The 16,460-nt window shown below is 42.5% G+C and overlaps 1 protein-coding gene across 6 annotated transcripts in view; it reads left to right on the plus strand.

Moving 5' to 3' along the window:
- Positions 1–5,579: 5,579 nt before the first annotated feature.
- smoc1 (SPARC related modular calcium binding 1) overlaps positions 5,580–16,460 on the plus strand; it is a 226,136-nt gene continuing 215,255 nt past the window's right edge. For all 6 annotated transcript variants that reach the window (XM_059649276.1, XM_059649277.1, XM_059649279.1 and 3 more), the window contains exon 1: positions 5,580–5,850. In XM_059649276.1, the coding sequence (XP_059505259.1) occupies positions 5,755–5,850 (96 nt within the window). In that variant the 5' untranslated portion in view covers positions 5,580–5,754. The remainder of the gene's footprint in view (positions 5,851–16,460) is intronic.

Genomic DNA, 16,460 nt, shown 5'->3' on the forward strand with positions numbered 1-16,460 from the left:
CCATTTGCCAATGTTTCAGTCAATTGTTATCAGCTTTGTCCAGATAGAGTAATAAATTCATACAGCACAGAAACAGACCTTTTGGTCCAACCAGTCCATGCCGAATATAATCCCGAACTAAACTAGTCTTATCTGCCTGCTCTTGGCCCACATTCCTCCAAATCCTTTCTATTCACATATCCACCCAAATGTCTTTTCAGTGTTGCAATTGAACGCACATCCACCACTTCCTCAGGAATTTCATTGTATATGCAAAGCACCCTCTGTGTAAAAAATTTGCCTCATGTCTTTTTCAAATCCCTCTCCTCTCACCTTGGAAATGTGCCCCCTCGTCTCAAAATTCCCCTTTTCAGGAAAAGACAACTATCATCAACTCTACCTATACCTCTCATTATTTTATAAACTCCCATCAGGTCACCTCTCAACCTCCTACACTCCAGTGAAAAAAGTCCCAGCCTAACCAGCTTATCTTCATAACTCAAACATTCCATACCCGGCAACATCCTGGTAAATCTCTACTGAGCATTCTCCAGCTTAATAATATACTTCCTATAACTGGATGACCAGAACTGGACACAGTATTCCAGAAGAGTCCTCACAAATGTTTTGTACAACTTGAACATAATGTCCCGACTCCTATACTCAAAGGACTGACCAATGAAGGGAAGCGCCAAATGCCTTTTTAGTCACCCTGTTTATATGTGGCTGCAAACTTTAAAGAATTATGTACCTGTGCCCCTAGGTCCCTCTGTTCTATAGCACTACTCAAGGCCCTACCATTAATTGTACAAGCCCTATCCTTGTTTGTTATTCCAAAATGCATTTATCTATATTGAACTCCATCTGCCATTTCTCAGCCCATTGACCCATTTGATCAAGGTCCCTTTGTGATCTTAGCAAACCTTCTTCACTGTCTACAATGCCACTAATTTTAATCCCGACATGACTTGGAGCATCTCTAAATCTTATGAGGGAAAGAGGCCGAGATTCTCCAATCTCTCCATGTAAGTCCTTTATTCCTGCAACTGCTCTCACAAATCTTATCTGCACCCTTTCTGAAGTGCGGTGCCCCGAACTGGAGACAATATTCCAGTTGAAGCTGCTCCAGTGTTTTATAAAGGTCAACATTATCTTGTTTTGCCCTCTTTGCCCCGTATTGATGAAGCTCAGGTTCTCATCTTCCTTGTTGACTGCTTTCTCATTCTCCTGCGTCACCGTTAGTGTGCACACAAATACAAATCTCCCTCTATCCTTGCACTCTCTTTCGAATTGTGTCCTTTATTTTGTCTCTTTTGTGGTGTTTCTAAAACAGTTTGTGAATGTAAATTATTTCTCTCCAACACCTCTTGAAATAAAAGGTTTTACCAACCTAGAGTTAGGATCTGATTTTGATGGCAGACTATTCATTAATAGATTACAGCAAAAGATTTTTGAGACCTGGGGTATCAATTTCTGGCAAATTACTGGGCTGGATTTCCCAAATCTTAAACTCTATAAAAATGACTGGACCTTGGGAACAAAAAGAAAATAAATTCCACCTTCAATGTTACGACTGACAATTTTATAGTCAAATTCACCCCGTTTCTTGAAGTAACCTGGAAACTGCAATTGCATGGAAGCAAAAAGAAACGCGGATTACTTCTACATTTTTTTGTGGGGGGGGGGCGCGCGAGGGCATATTTTTTAACCCGAGAGATTGAGAACCTGCCTATATAATACATTCAATGGAATTGCAAATTTGTTGTACGCAGATTGGGTTAAAAGTCAGAAAAAACGCAAGGAAGTTAGAGTTGTGCAAACTCACAGCAGAGAGTGGTCTCAGAGACAAGGTAACTCTATGTGACTGGGGGAAATCTGAATGTGGGGATCTGCCCGACCATTGCAAACAGCCTGCGCTGTGCTGGTAGACTTCAGTGAGTGGACGGATCTGCCCTGTACCACTAAGCCAGCCAGGGTAAATCACCATACCCACGCCTCCCCGCCCCCCCCGCCAAGAAATACCATGAAAGCCTCACACACACACATTGCTTTAAATGCAACTTCGGACGCTCAATTAAGCCTGCACAAGAGCTCCGGATGGGGTCCAGCAGCAGGACTACGAGGACAATCAATACCAGAACAGTAAAGAATTAATTTCCTATGACACAGTGTAAACTCTGGAATGAAGCATAATCACCGAATCGTGTAGGAGTTTCCCTTTAATCGTGCAGCGGATTGCAGTAAGCCTTTGTGTAAACACTGGAGAAGAATAGGGGGTGCAGGTGTGCCAGAGGAAGGGTAACCGCTTGTCCTGTGAGGCAGGAACTTTCACACGAGTTCCACTTATTTCTTTTTACCGATGACCTGCTCCGCAGATTAATTTATGTCAACACCGAACCGTTGCTGTCGGGTCTTGGCGAACATTCATGTTTTCTGCAAAATTGTGGGGGAGCGGAAAGAAAGCTGCTTTTTTTTGCTGATTGTTCAGCCACAATGATTAAGCATCCTCTAAACGAATCGTATTCGTCTGGAATTGAAAATAAGCGAATTAAGGCAGCCCCCTCTGGTGTAGAATTGAACGGGTGAGGAGGGTTTTTTAAAGACCAGTTCCATCACTTCTGTTAGCCGCAAACTCTCAGAATGCAATCTCCAACAGCACGCCGTCTCTCCCCCACACCCCCCCCCCCAACAAATGTCTAAAGTCACTGAACTCCAGTGTAGGTTTAAGCAGACATGATGCGATCCTAGAATCAAGAATTCAGAGATATACAAGTCTTTAGGGAAGCTGTCTTAATTGGATTATGGGCTACAAAGTGACAGAAATATCACTTTAGAGAGAATAGTTGCGCGTAACGTGTGGGATTTGCTTTATAGTGGCAATGAATATCCTGCAGCACAAAAGGCAAGTAGTGCCTCTTTAGTCCAAATTGGCTGTGATATTGAAATCCCTTAATAAGAATTGCCAGGTATTTATGCATTCGGCGGGACACCTTGTAAAGCACCTCTGGAATGAAGCATAATCACCGAATCGTGTAGGAGTTTCCCTTTAATCGTGCAGCGGATTGCAGTAAGCCTTTGTTTTGTAACGCTTTATTAAATTTTTTTTAAAGGGTCATCCTGCACTTCAATATTAACGTGGAAATGGGGCGGAATTATCCAGAGCTTGATGCAAAGTAACAACAGGGAGAAATTGTAAATATTGGAGTGTCCAACTCACACCAGATAGATAATTGGCCCATTTTTATCTAAAAGGAGCTCCTGCAAATAGATTTGAAAAAAAGGAAACTTTTTTTTCTTTTGAGATCCTGCACAGAAACATACTGAAGGTGTAAAATGGCTAAGTCATTAAACATTGCCATGGCAACACCGAATAATATAAAACAAAATTTGTGGCACCTTAAATTGAAAACAGATGGTGTGGTGTTGCAAGGGGAAAAGTTGTCCAGAAAGCGGGGAAAACGCAGCACAAACAGGCTGTGAAATATAGAGTTAAAATAGAGCTGCAGATTAAACTGTGAAGCAGCCGGGAGAGAAAGTGCCGCCCTCAACCTGCAGCAAGTCGAGGCCAGTGATCGCTTTGGTCCTCGCTGTTTGTATTATTTATACACCTGCATCAACAGTTACTGCAGATCCTATGGGGGCAAATAGCCATATGTTTGCCCGCGGGGGAAATTCATTCCCACATGTGGAACGGAGAGGACGGGGGGGGGGGGGAGGGGTAATATCGTCAACTCCTTTCTGTAAAATGTCCAGAGAGCACAGTATGTGCGCTTCTGCCACCATCCCCTCCAACCACCCCTCAACAGGTTTTGACAGCTGAAAAAGTCAACATTTCACATTACTTTAATGTTGCACTGCCAAAGCAGCTCTGATTCAACGTTTCCCTTACACCCTCGGGGACATGGGGAAAACGCCAGCGGGAGAAGCTACCAATTTGTTGGAAGGTCATAACCTTAAGCGAAGACCCTGACTGCTCTAACGTGGATAAGTATTGGGGGTGGGTGGAAATCAAACGCTTTCTTCTAAAAGTAATGTGCAGCCGTCCACTCACTGTGATGTATTTATGAGGGAACACTTCGGATCAACGAATACAGCCAAGATTTCTTTCTTGCATATTTTGCATTAGGGATAAACAATACAGCGGCTAGATTTGTGCGCGTTATCTACTGCTCGGTATGAAATGTGTTCAGATTTTGCTTTTTAAAATTGTCTTTATTTAAACGAACGATCAAGAGGTTTGGTTTGGGGGGGAAATTGGTAGGTGTAACAAATGAATTGTTTTTACAATAGACATTATACATACACTTGCATGTACTCCAGTTCCTAAGAAACATTATAACCGTTCCACTTTGTGGCAGCGATGGAACGATTTGAACTGGAATAAGTTACACAATGTTTACAAATGAAATCAGACGCTTTATTTAACAGCACGAAACACATCGAACTATCCCTACCCACCCATTTTGAGGGCGAATTTAACACATAAACCCTCTTCCACTTCACAACATTCCCTGATCCCGTATGTAGGGATAAATTGCAGTCTCCCAGTTCATTAGATGCCACCCCCTTCTGCTAGCAAAAACTTCACTCCTTGAAGGAACACGTAGCAATCGTTAATCTCCAGTTTAATTGTACTGCAAAAAATCTCCCAATAGCTGCGGTTCACCGCATTTTTTCCTATCCGCTGCAGTAAAAAAACAGATTAAATCATTGCAATTACAAAGATTCTATGGTTTTAAAAGAAAGTGGATTGCACATTCTGCACCTTGTTGAACGTCACACTCGGGGACTTTACAAACACCTTTTGGTTGCAATTTGCAGGCAGCCTTTTTTTTTAAAACTCGCCCCCACCCCCTTTGCGCTCCATCACACCTGCAAAGCGAGATCAACCAATGGTCACCAGACACAAGGACAGATAGTTTGTCAACATCTGTGCAAAAGGGAAACAAGAGCTGGGGGGTGGGGAGGTTTTCCTCAGATAACCCTCCTCCTGCAGACATCGAGCAATATGTGAACGTTATTCATAATCCCTGACATTGTTCCAAAGTAACAAGCCATTGAAGTGCACGATAGAAGGCGCTCAAAGGCACATGAAAGCTTCCTTTCGGTTAAATTTTATTGGAAGCGATTTAAAAAAAAATGCACTGCATGCTGACAAAGAGGTTGAAATCACTGTTAGCGCAAAAAAACTTCTCGCAATTGAAAGCGCAGAGTCTAAACTGCAAGTGGCGTTGTTAGCGCAAAGAGGCACCGATTCAGTTTGCATCTGACAAGGATCTTTTTTGCTGGTATTTTGGCCACAATTTATCCTTGGCGATTGCGACGAAATCTCGCCCAGCCACACGGCGATTGGCTCTCTTTAATTATATTGCTGGAGACGGGTCCGCCCAGGGCCTGTCCGATAGGTGAGCTACAACTGTCAGTCAACGGAGTTTTGCAGTTCTGTTGAGATGGAGTTGACTATAACGGGAACCGCATGCAAGTTGCTACGCTTTATTACCAGGAGCGGGCACATTTAAGAAATTTCACTGCAGGGGGTGGAGTGGTTGGGGGAGGGGGGCGGGGGTGGGTGTTGTATGTTGTTCGGGGGTGGGGGGAGAGAGAAACGACCAGATGAGTGGTTGCTTTAACACATTTTTGACCTGCTTAAAAAACAGAAGAAAGCTAGTCGCCAACACTGGCAGGGTCTAGATCCCTAACAAGGGATTCCGAGCGTGGGAATCCGATTGACATTGTACAGAAGGACTTGTGCGAGCTTTTTCTTTCCAAAACAAAATGTTCAGAAAGTTTTCTCTTATCGTCCTGTTACACTTTATTCCGCTGTATCTGGTTCTGCCAGGGTCCCGTACCCAGAGATCGAGTGGACCACGGGTAAGTGCGTTATGCAGCATCTTCTGACAGTGTTTCAACCAGCCTTTTATCCCCAAAAGCTTGTATTTTCCTTTCTCCGTTCTGTTTTGATTTCGATTCTGTTTGCTTTTAAATTCCATTACTTTTTACAATTTTTTTATCAGGTTGCCCTTTTATGGCACCTGTTGAGTAATCTCTCTCTCTCTCTCACACACACACACACACAATAGGGAGCAGGAATGTGCAATAATTCGAAATGTGGGTTTGCAACAATTTAAAACCTGCCGTACCATAGGCAGCTCACCAATATACGTTTTATGTATCAATTATGCTGGCGGATCGAAGATGGAAAACTAACAGAAGCTGTAGAAGTTTTTGCGTGTGTTGTATCTTTATACTAACTGTGACCAGGGCATAGTTTGATGAAAGCTGCTCCCTGTTATCTACTTTTATCGGAGCGATAACCGGCTGTGGTTTCCACTGCGCCCCGAGCTGTTGGCGCTGTGGGAGTGTTAAAGCGGCTCTGATTCCCTCCCTTAAGTCAGTGCGGATCTCATTTCAAGCGCTCGGGCTGCGTTCATTAAATGGGGAAGAAGGAATGAGGTGAGATTGTGTGAAATTGACTTCAGTTTGGCAATGAACGTCAACAAAGGAATTGCTGCAATTTTCAGCATTTTTCTCTGCCTGAACAACGTTAGCCGCATAAAAATGAACACACGGCCGTGGTATTCTGTGTCTTTCGCCCCCTGTTTTGGGGATTGTCATTGTTGTGAACGAGAAAGGGGTGTACTTAACGAGATGCCAATTGCAGATGACCTCAGAAATGTGCAGGTAGATGACCAGCATGTCCTGGCATCTGGGACAGGGTGTTGCAGGACTCTGCCGATAGGAAAAGCCCTCACAGACCTTCCTGGTTTTAAAGGCCTCTTTTTGACCTGTGTCCTACAAATAGTCAGGTTTGACGACTCAACTGCTGCTCCAAGTAATGCGCCGGCGTTCCGCCTTCTTTGCAGAGTGTCTCATAAAATCGCTTTTGGAAATAACAATTCCACCCAACCCTCCCCAGGCAGCGAGCAGCCCAGCGGGGCTCCTGCACACCAGGCAATGCGAAAGGCTTCCTCACTTAACCTTTCACACCATCCTGAGTAGTATTAAAGTCATGGCACAATGCGCAACCACCTTTTATAAAAGGACACGTCACTAACCCATTAAGTCCTGTCCTCATCAACGTTTTATTTTGCTTGAAATTAAACTTCAATGTACCCAAAATGCAGGAGGTCCCGGTGCAATATGATTTGGGCGGCGGGATTGGGAATTGAGATTTTCAGGATGGTAATCTGCCTGGATCAACTGGGCTGTGCAATTCTGCTCTATCCGGGACGGTTCCTGCAGGTCAACAAGGAGCGCACCGGAAACTGAAGCGAGCCCTTTTTGTTGTCAAACTTGTGCAAAGCGCTTTAATGAATTCGGATGTAACAGGAGGGCTTTCTTTCGAGGCGCTAGGGAAGATTCTGCAATGTGTTTTTAAGCTGGAATCTCCAGACTGAGAGATGCATTTCCTACACCTTAGTTATGGGTTCTTGACAGTCGCTTGCACTTCATCAAGCCCCGGTATCATGTATTTTCACTCTCTCCCAAATGAAGGGTTCGACTTCTTTAGATGGGGGTTTGACCAACGATCAGCACTGTGGCTTTCTGGGTTTTGATTCGGCGCTCCTAGGGGAGCTCAGATTGTCTTTAATGTTTATCCCAGTCCTTTTTGTAGCAATGCGGGGCAACATCACAAATTCAAAGGTGAGGCAAGTTGGGTATCACTCCAGAGTTACACTGCACCATACAAACCCTTTTAATCTCATTTTATGCAACCCCTTGTGGGATGGCGAGTTCTTTTTGCAGATCTTAGGAGTTAAAGCTGAGTTTTTATAAAGAATAACCAGGATCAATTCACTGGCCAATGACCTTAGCTGCAGGCCATTGATGCAAACATTCCTGAGGGCATTGTCATTTTCATTTACTTCATCAATGACTTTCCCTCCATTATAAAGTGGGGATTTTTATTGATGATTGTGTCACGTTTGGCTCCATTCTTAACTTCTGAGATAGCGAACTGGTCTGTGCCTGAATGCAAGTCCAGGACAATATTGAGGCTTGAGCTAATAAATGGCAGGTGACATTTATGCTACACAGGTGCCAGGCAATGACCATCTCCAACAAGAGAGAAGCTAATCTCCTCCCCATGACAAGGAGCAGTGTTACCATTGCTGAATCTCCCAGTTTCAAGATCTGTGAGTTACTGTGGGTCAGAAGTCCTATAAATATTGTATATACAAGAGCAGGTGAGAGGCTAAGGATTCTGTGGCAAGTAACTCATGTCTTGACTCCTGAAAGCCTGTCCACCATCAGAGGCACAAGTCAGGAGTGTGACAGAATGCTGTTCATTTTCATTTGCGGCTCCATTAGCACTTAAGAATGGGGACACTATGCAGGATAAAGCAGCCCATTTGATTGACAGCCACCTTCAACATTCACTAACTTCACCGCAGTGGCCACAGTTATGTACTGTATAGAAGATGCACAGCCAAACTTTCTTGATTGCCTGCAAATCTTTGCTACCTAGAAGGATGAAGGGAGCAGGGGAATGAGTGCTTTATCAGTGTGCCAAATCCCAGAACTCCCTTCCCGCCAGAACTGTGGTGTACCTATGCAACATGGACTGCAGTGGTTCAACAACTGGCTTATAAACATCTTCCCATGAGTAATGAGAAATGAACAACAAATGCTGGATTTGCTAACGATGCCGAGATCAGACGAATGAGTAACAAAATAAGATCCTAGCCACTGTTAGGAATCTAATGAAAAAAAGTAGGTCAGCAACATTTTCAAATAGACACATCTTCATTGTCATTTTGTTAACATATATAATGGTAAGCCAAATGTTAATTGATCAATTTGCACATCGAGACAGCTCGAATGAATGAATGAAAGTAAAATACTGTGGATGCTGAGAATCTGAAACAAAAAGTGCTGGAGCAACTCAATTCTAGTATGACTTCTTTGGAACTGAACAGAGTTAAAAAGTGGTGGATTTTATACTGTTGATGGGTGGGGAGGGGAGAAGGAGTGAGTGGATTAGATTGTTATGAAAAAAAAGCACACAGAACAAAAGACAAAGTGAATGCTAATGGTGTTAAAGGAGAGCTAGAAGTGTAAAATGAAGGTGTGCAAAAGGGAAAACGGTACTGCTGTGTTGACAGCAACGTCAGTGGCACAAGGAAGACATACCTGTGGTTGGGGGTGGAGGGAAGGTAAGGAAGATGGAGGACCAAGGTCATACTTTGTAGTTGTGTAACTCAACATCAAGTCTTCGTATGTGGGAAATGAAAAATGAAAGTGGAAAAGTTGTAAACTGTGAGGAGGAAAGTGAGCAGCTCTAAAAGGGCATTGACAGTTTGGTGGAGTGGGCAGTTAGGTGTCAGATGATGTTGAATGCAGAGAAATGTGAAGTCTGATTGGAAGAACATTGAAAGATAATGCAACATAGGGACTTCAGTTCTAAAGGGGGTGCAGGATAATAGGGTGTATGTGTGCGCAGATCATTGGTGGCAGAACAAGTGGAAAGAGTATTTAAAAAGCATACAGTGTTCTGATCTTTATTTATAGGGGTATAAAGTGCAACAGCAAAGAGATGCTGTTGAACTAGTTAGACCTCAGCTGGAGTGTTTTGTATGACGGTGGGCTCCACATTATAAGAAAGATACAAATGGAGAGAGTGCTGCAGTAATTTACAAGAATGGTTCCATGAATGAGGGACTTCAGCTACAGGGATAAATTGAAGAAGTTGAGACCTTTCTCCTTGGAGAGAAGAAAGCCGAGAAGAGATTTGATAGAGGCCTTCAAAGTCATGAGTAGATTGGACAGAGTAGGCCGGGAGAAGCTGTTCCTGCTTGTAAAAGAATAGAGAATGAGAGAACACAGATTTAAAATGAAACAAGCGTGCAAACCAAACGAGGATGATGTGAGGGAGGGGCAAGTACTTAGGGTATGGAATACGCTGCCTGGAAATGTGGTGGAGGCAGATTCAGTTTAGGAATTCAAGAGAGTATTGGATGGATATATGGCTAGTAATGTTGTGCAGAGATATGGGGAGAAGGCAGAAGATTGGCAGAAGGTAATAAATAGAGCCAGTGCAAGTGTGATAGACAGAATTTCATTCTTCTGCACCGTAACAATTGATGTAATGAGGCATTGTTGAATTTAGCTTTATTGGAGAATTGTAGCAGGCTCCAAGCAGAAATATTAGAGTGGAGGCAAGATGGTTTACTGAAATGGCAAACAATATTAAATCAAATCAATTTGAATTTGTACAAGGAGACTTTTATAGGTACTTTTTCCTTATATCAAAAGTTATTTTGTAATTACTTGTGACAAACATAATATTCAATTTTGTGTGTCTGGGCTGTAAAATGTTGCTTCTGTCCACACTGGAGTTGTTGATAAAATATTAAGCGATGGCGTCAGTGTGCGTGAGGGAGCCTTCTTAGCAATTATGCTGCTTTTAGCTTGTCACACAGCAGTGCAACAATAACTTGATTCTTTTTATTGATCGGTAATGCATCTGAAGATGAAAATTAATTTATTCACCACAAAATTGCAAAATAAAAATCAGTATTGATTTCAATTTTTCAAGACACATCTTTTGCGTTCTTAGTCTGTGCTCAACGTTAACAATATTTTTTTCTGTGTAGTAGTAATGAAGAAATATAATGGAATTTATACAGGAAATAACATGTAACGATGTAGAAATTTTCCTTGCAGACTGCAGAAACATTGGAGCATATAACAGTGAAAGGATTAGATGCAGTAGTCAGTAAGAGGAGTTAAAAGAACACAGTACAAAAACCAGCAAGCTGATGTATAAAACACAAGGCTTCCAGATGAATGATATTTCTCTCTTATTAAATTCAGAAGCAAACAGAATTTCCAGATGAGTTGAAGTCTAACAGGTTAAAAATAACAACAGATTTTTCAAAAGGGACTGTAGATTTTCAGATGCTTGGCTGAAGAGTGTGTCACTTCCAGTAATTATATTAGAGACCTTGAAGATTGTGCTGTGTTCCTGCCAGTTGCCCTTGCTTTCTAATTCAGCCTCTTTGTTTTAATCACTTTCTTTTCAGTTGCAAAAGATTACATTTCACAGGGAAAGGCTAAGCTGGAATCTAAGTCGAAAGCAGACACAACAGAATACCCTCTCTCTAAGCTGTCGTTCACAGTTGTCTGGGTTCAGGAGAGCAAAGAGTTCTCTCAAGCCTTTCAGCATTTCACTGGAATGATCTAGAATTAAACTATGCAATTAACCTTTATGAATGAAGTGTGAACATTGTCCAGCCCAACATGTTTCCCACACACAGGAGATTGTGGGAAAATGTTTATAACATAAATACCTTGGAACAAAAATATTTGCTTGCTCGCTCAAGTGAGTGGGTGAGAATATTTTTTATTTCTTTCCAAGATGTGGGTATGACTGGTTAGTCCACCATCCCTAATAGTGCCGACAGTAATTAAAAGTCTGCCGTATTGCTGTGGGTCTGGAGTCACATACAAGCCAGATTGGGTAAGGATGGAAGACCCTAAAGGACATTAGTAAACAAGATACGCTTCCCCCCAACAATTGCCAACAGATTGACTGTCACCATTTGATTCTTAACTCCAAATTAAAACAAAAATAAATTCAAGTTCCACCAGCTTCCATGGCAGATTTCAAAGCTCAGTGTTCAGACATTACCTGCATTTCAAGCAGCATCAGAGGAGCAGGAAGGCTGATGTTTCGGGCCTAGACCCTTCTCTTGCGAGATATCCCTTTGTGAGTGGACTTTTAGAAAAAATGAAACATTTGCCTCTGCATTTCATATTTCAGGATGACATGAAGAATAACTGATGAAATATTTCAAAGTGTAATAACTGCTTTAATGGTGGATGAATGCCAACACAGCGGATCCCTACGGGTCAATGAAACAACTTGACCACATAATATTTTTTAAGTGTTGGTCACAGAATAGGTATTAGCCAATAGAGTCCAGAGGAAAAAAAAACCCCGCTCCTCTTGCAGAAGAGATATTTTATCTTTCTTACCCACCAAAGTTGACAGATGGGGTCTGAGTGTATCCTTATATTCAAAAGGTCACTGAGCAGCTCCCAGGGTGTTGACCGTAATTTCATGTTCATGTTTCTCAAGCAGGATTTGAATCCACAATCTTTTCAACCAGTGGTGAGATAGCTACCAACTGAGCTTGCAAACCATTAGGAAACTGCTTGCAATAATGTTATTTTGACTCTTGCCAAGCAGTTGCTGGATCTCTGAAGCAGGAGAAATGTCAATGGTTAGTCCAGCTGTGAACAGGACAATGTTGTGCAACATTGCTCAAGCGTTGCCAAGATTCCCACTTGCCCAAAAGGCACTGTGTTTTTCATCGCCATATTATAAAAAGAATTTGTTGAAAGAGGTCCACTGCACTGAACAGTTGATGTCCAATCCCCACTAACTTACACAGGCCAAAATTATTCTGTCAGCTTTAGTAAATAATTAGCTCCAGGATGTGCAATGTTAATGATGATCTTTGTAGGACAGCGCCATCAAATTTCACACTCAAATGGAGTAAGGTTCCAGGAGTACTCTTGCAAGTTACTTGACAGAAACAGTTTTTGACTTTTGCTGAAAAAGATAAATTTCATGGAAGTTTTTTGTCCTGCACTCATCACGACAATTGCCAAGAATTGCTGCAGTCTCCAAGGCAATACTCCTATCAATCAGCCCTCCCCTCTCAGAGAGTATAAATGTTGGTTTCCCTCTTAAATTGGTAATCTTGTGAATTGTCCTGATGAGTGCAGAATGAAAAGCTTCAAGCTTTCAGCGACACTCAAGTTCTGTGCTACCATATGACAAACTATTATCAGAGATGATAGCCTGAAATAGCTCTGCACAGTTTTTGAGGCTGGATATGGAGTGCCAAAATCTTTGGGATAAAGACCTTTTCCATTTTCTGGGTAGGCACCCATGCCAGGGATGGCACAACATGGCATGCCCACTTCAGCTGATGAACCTTACCCCTTGTGTGGGTGTTGCTGGTGTTGCAGGCTGATGATGACACAGAATTCAAAGATGGCGCATCTATCGCTGGAGGCCTGTTTGATAAATTGCTTTGAGGAAACAGGTGGGTCTGAAGCCTAATTCAGCATCTTTGGACTCGTAGCAGCCCTGGTGATTCTTATTCATGAGTCTGCCCCCCACCTCATTCCCATAGTTGAGGGGAAGTAGATTTGTGGGAATGGTCTGGAAACTGGAAGTTAAACCAGACTGCTGGTAATAGTGTATGAAATTTTGTCCCAAAAACCACTTGGCACATATCACTTTTTGTCAGCTTTGTTTATTAATAGAGTATAACATGGGGAAATGTTATGAAAGGCAGATTTTTAAATAAAAGGCATTAAACCTCTAAATTTCAATGTTTGGAGACATTTAGGTGTACTTGTGTAAGGAACTTAGAGAGTTAGGCACAACAAATTACAAGAAAGTTAAGTGGCATGTTGCAAGGGGTTGGAGTACAAGAATTAGGTGTTACAATTGTAGAGAGCTTTGGTGAGACTGCCCGTGGAGTTCTGTGACCATTTTTCGTCTTTTTTAAGTAAAGATACACTTGCATTGGAGGTAGTACAGTGAAGATTTACTGGATTTGTTCCTTGGAGGGGTGAGTAATGGGAGATTGAATAAATTGGGCTTATACACCCTGGGGTTCAAAATAATAAAAGGTGACCTCCTTGAAACATACAAGATTCTGAAGAAATTTGACAGGGTATATACTGAAAGGTACTTTCCCTTGGCTGGGGAATCTAGAATGCAGTCCCAGGATAAGGGGGTTAATTATTTAGGACTGAGATTAGGAGAAAATTCTTCACTTACTGGGTTGTGAACCTTCAGAATTGTCAAACCCAGTGGATCTGGATAGACCTTCATTGAATATATTTAAGACTGTGATCGATAGAGTTTTAATTCTTTAGAGAATCAAGGGACATGGGGAGAGTGCTGATAAGTAGAGGTGGAAGATCAGCTCGACAGCAGGGCAGGCTCGACATGCCGAACAGCCCATTCTTACCTCTATTTTGCTTGTTCTTCGGGTTTTAATACAGCATTTCAGTATTACAGAGTACCAGTTACAAGGTAACACTTCAATTTGCCAGACATGTGACCTTCTCACGACCATCGCTGCAATGTTCCCACTATGAACATTAAGGGTCACGCCTGGTTTCAGGACTAAAGTTTATCAGGCTGATATGCATTCATAAAGTGCCTTAAGGAAATGTTCAGCCAGGAGAAAAGGTGAGGAAGATTGACTCAGCTTTGGTCACAGAGTTGGGACTGGAAAAAGCTTTCAAAGATAAAGCAAGAGGTGCTGAGAAACGGAGGTTCAAGGACAACATTTCAGTTTTCTGACCAGATAATTGAAAGCTCTGTTGTCACTGGTGATTTGATGCTAGTGGATACCCAGAGAGCTGGAGTCGGTGCATTTGGGAGGTTTGGTAGGCTGGAATAGATTGCAGAGAGAGGGACAAGGCTATGGAGTGACACACAGTAGGACCATGATTTTGAATTGCATGCATTGGAAGATTGGAAGCTAGTATGGATTAACTGGGGCATGAGTAATGCTTAAGTAAATCAATGTATGGAGGGTTTTGATCGACTTTGACGTTATGGAGCCCGAGACCAGTGCAGAATGCCAGAGCGGTGACAGCTGAACTGAAGTTTGAGACAAAGTAGTGGCACGTGATGTAGTTTAGGGGATGTTAAGACATAGCTGGAAGTATGCTCCATAACACACCTCTGTTTCAGTGCATATGAATGGAATTATATCAGTGGCTTCATTCCATCTATAGTAAGCCATATTCAAAGAATTTGGCACCACTTTACCTAGTATCGGGAGTAGGTCATATGGCTCTTTAATCTTTCTCTGATTTATATTGTGACTTGATGGTCTGTGGGATGATTATATCATATAAAGTGAAATGAGGTTGTGTCAACCCAATGCAACCGGTTAGACTCCTACTAGGTTTTAATACACTGTGTGCCGTAGGAGAACAATGTGCAGTGGTCACACCCTACCTGCTGAATTGTGGGTTCAAGCCTCACTTGGGCACATACACTTTGCTGACCCTTCATTGCAGCATTGAGGAAGTACTGCACTATCTGACACACCACCCATTGTGTGAGACACCAGACTGGGGCCTTGTCTGCCATTTTAGATGGATGTGAAATATCCTGCGACTCCATTTGAGACAGAACTGGGGAGTATCCTAGTATTCAGGCCAATGTTTATTATAAAAAAAACAGGCCATCCGCGTCATTGCAGTTCATGGGATCTTTCTGTGCAGCTCCCTCTGGAGGAACTGAACGATGTTAAAAAGCATTGGAAGCAGTTCAGAGAAGCTGTGCTAGGCTAATAACCTGGAATGTGCAGATTACCTGATTATGAAAGGCTAGACCTGTAGGTTAGGCCTCTATCCCCAGGAGTGTAGAAGAGTCAGAGGTGACTGAATTGAAGCGTGTAAGATCCTGAGGGGTCTTGACTGGGTGGATGAAGAAAGGATGTTTCCTTTTGTGGAAGATTCTAGAACTAGGCACCATAGTTTAAAAACAAGGGCTCACCCATTTCTGAGGAAACATTTTTTTTCTCCAAGGATTAGGTGTTTTTGGAATTCCTTTACTCCAAAAGACACTGGATATATACATTTTTGATAATTTTAAGGCAGAGGTATCGAGGATGTTCATTACCAAGGGGCCGAAAGAATATTGTAGATCTGCAGGAATGGAGAGCCCAGGCTAAAATCAGATCAGCCTTCATCATTCTGAATGACAGAACAGACTCCAAAGGCTGAATGGCCTATTTTTGCTCCTTGCTCACATGCTTATGTTACTCTACTGTATACAATGATCACACTTCACCAAGTACATTATTGACTGTGAAATGCTTTGGCTGTGGAAGGTGCTATATAAATGGAAGCTTTTCTCTAATAAAACTACTGAATAGCTTGTACAATTGATCACTTTATGTTGTTAAATGTGTTGATTCGTTATTGATTTATATCATCAGAACGTGCTGTAAGGGCTAGGGTGGGCATTTTTAACTTACCTGTTCAGATCTCCGGGGAAAGTGGGACGTGAACTTGTGGCTGTTGGCTCAGTGGTAGGAACACCAACCACTGTGCAACGACAGCCCTCCTTGGTATCGTGTACGCTCAGGTGCCAGAATGCAAAACAGGGAATGGTGAGACATTAAAGCGGTCCATCGACGTTAACACATGCGGGAGGGAAGGGGTGCTCTGGCTCACTCCAGTGTCGATTATCTATCATTGCCAGGCTACACAGTCACATATCAAGCATTACTTTTCTCAACTTTTTCAGAGGCGTGCTAGCTCTGTGCGAAGTGCAGCTGCGGTTGGAATAGGAACTGTTAAAATGCCTGAGGCTCGTAACTGACACGATGTTACATTGCACGCACGGGATTTTTTCTTGTGTGTGGGTGCGATGCTCTACAATGGGTGTTTCTGTCGGGCTCACCACACTTACTTCGCCTGTTTACCTA

The sequence above is a fragment of the Stegostoma tigrinum genome, chromosome 10, assembly GCF_030684315.1.
Source record: "Stegostoma tigrinum isolate sSteTig4 chromosome 10, sSteTig4.hap1, whole genome shotgun sequence".
NCBI classification, from domain to species: Eukaryota; Metazoa; Chordata; class Chondrichthyes; order Orectolobiformes; family Stegostomatidae; genus Stegostoma; species Stegostoma tigrinum.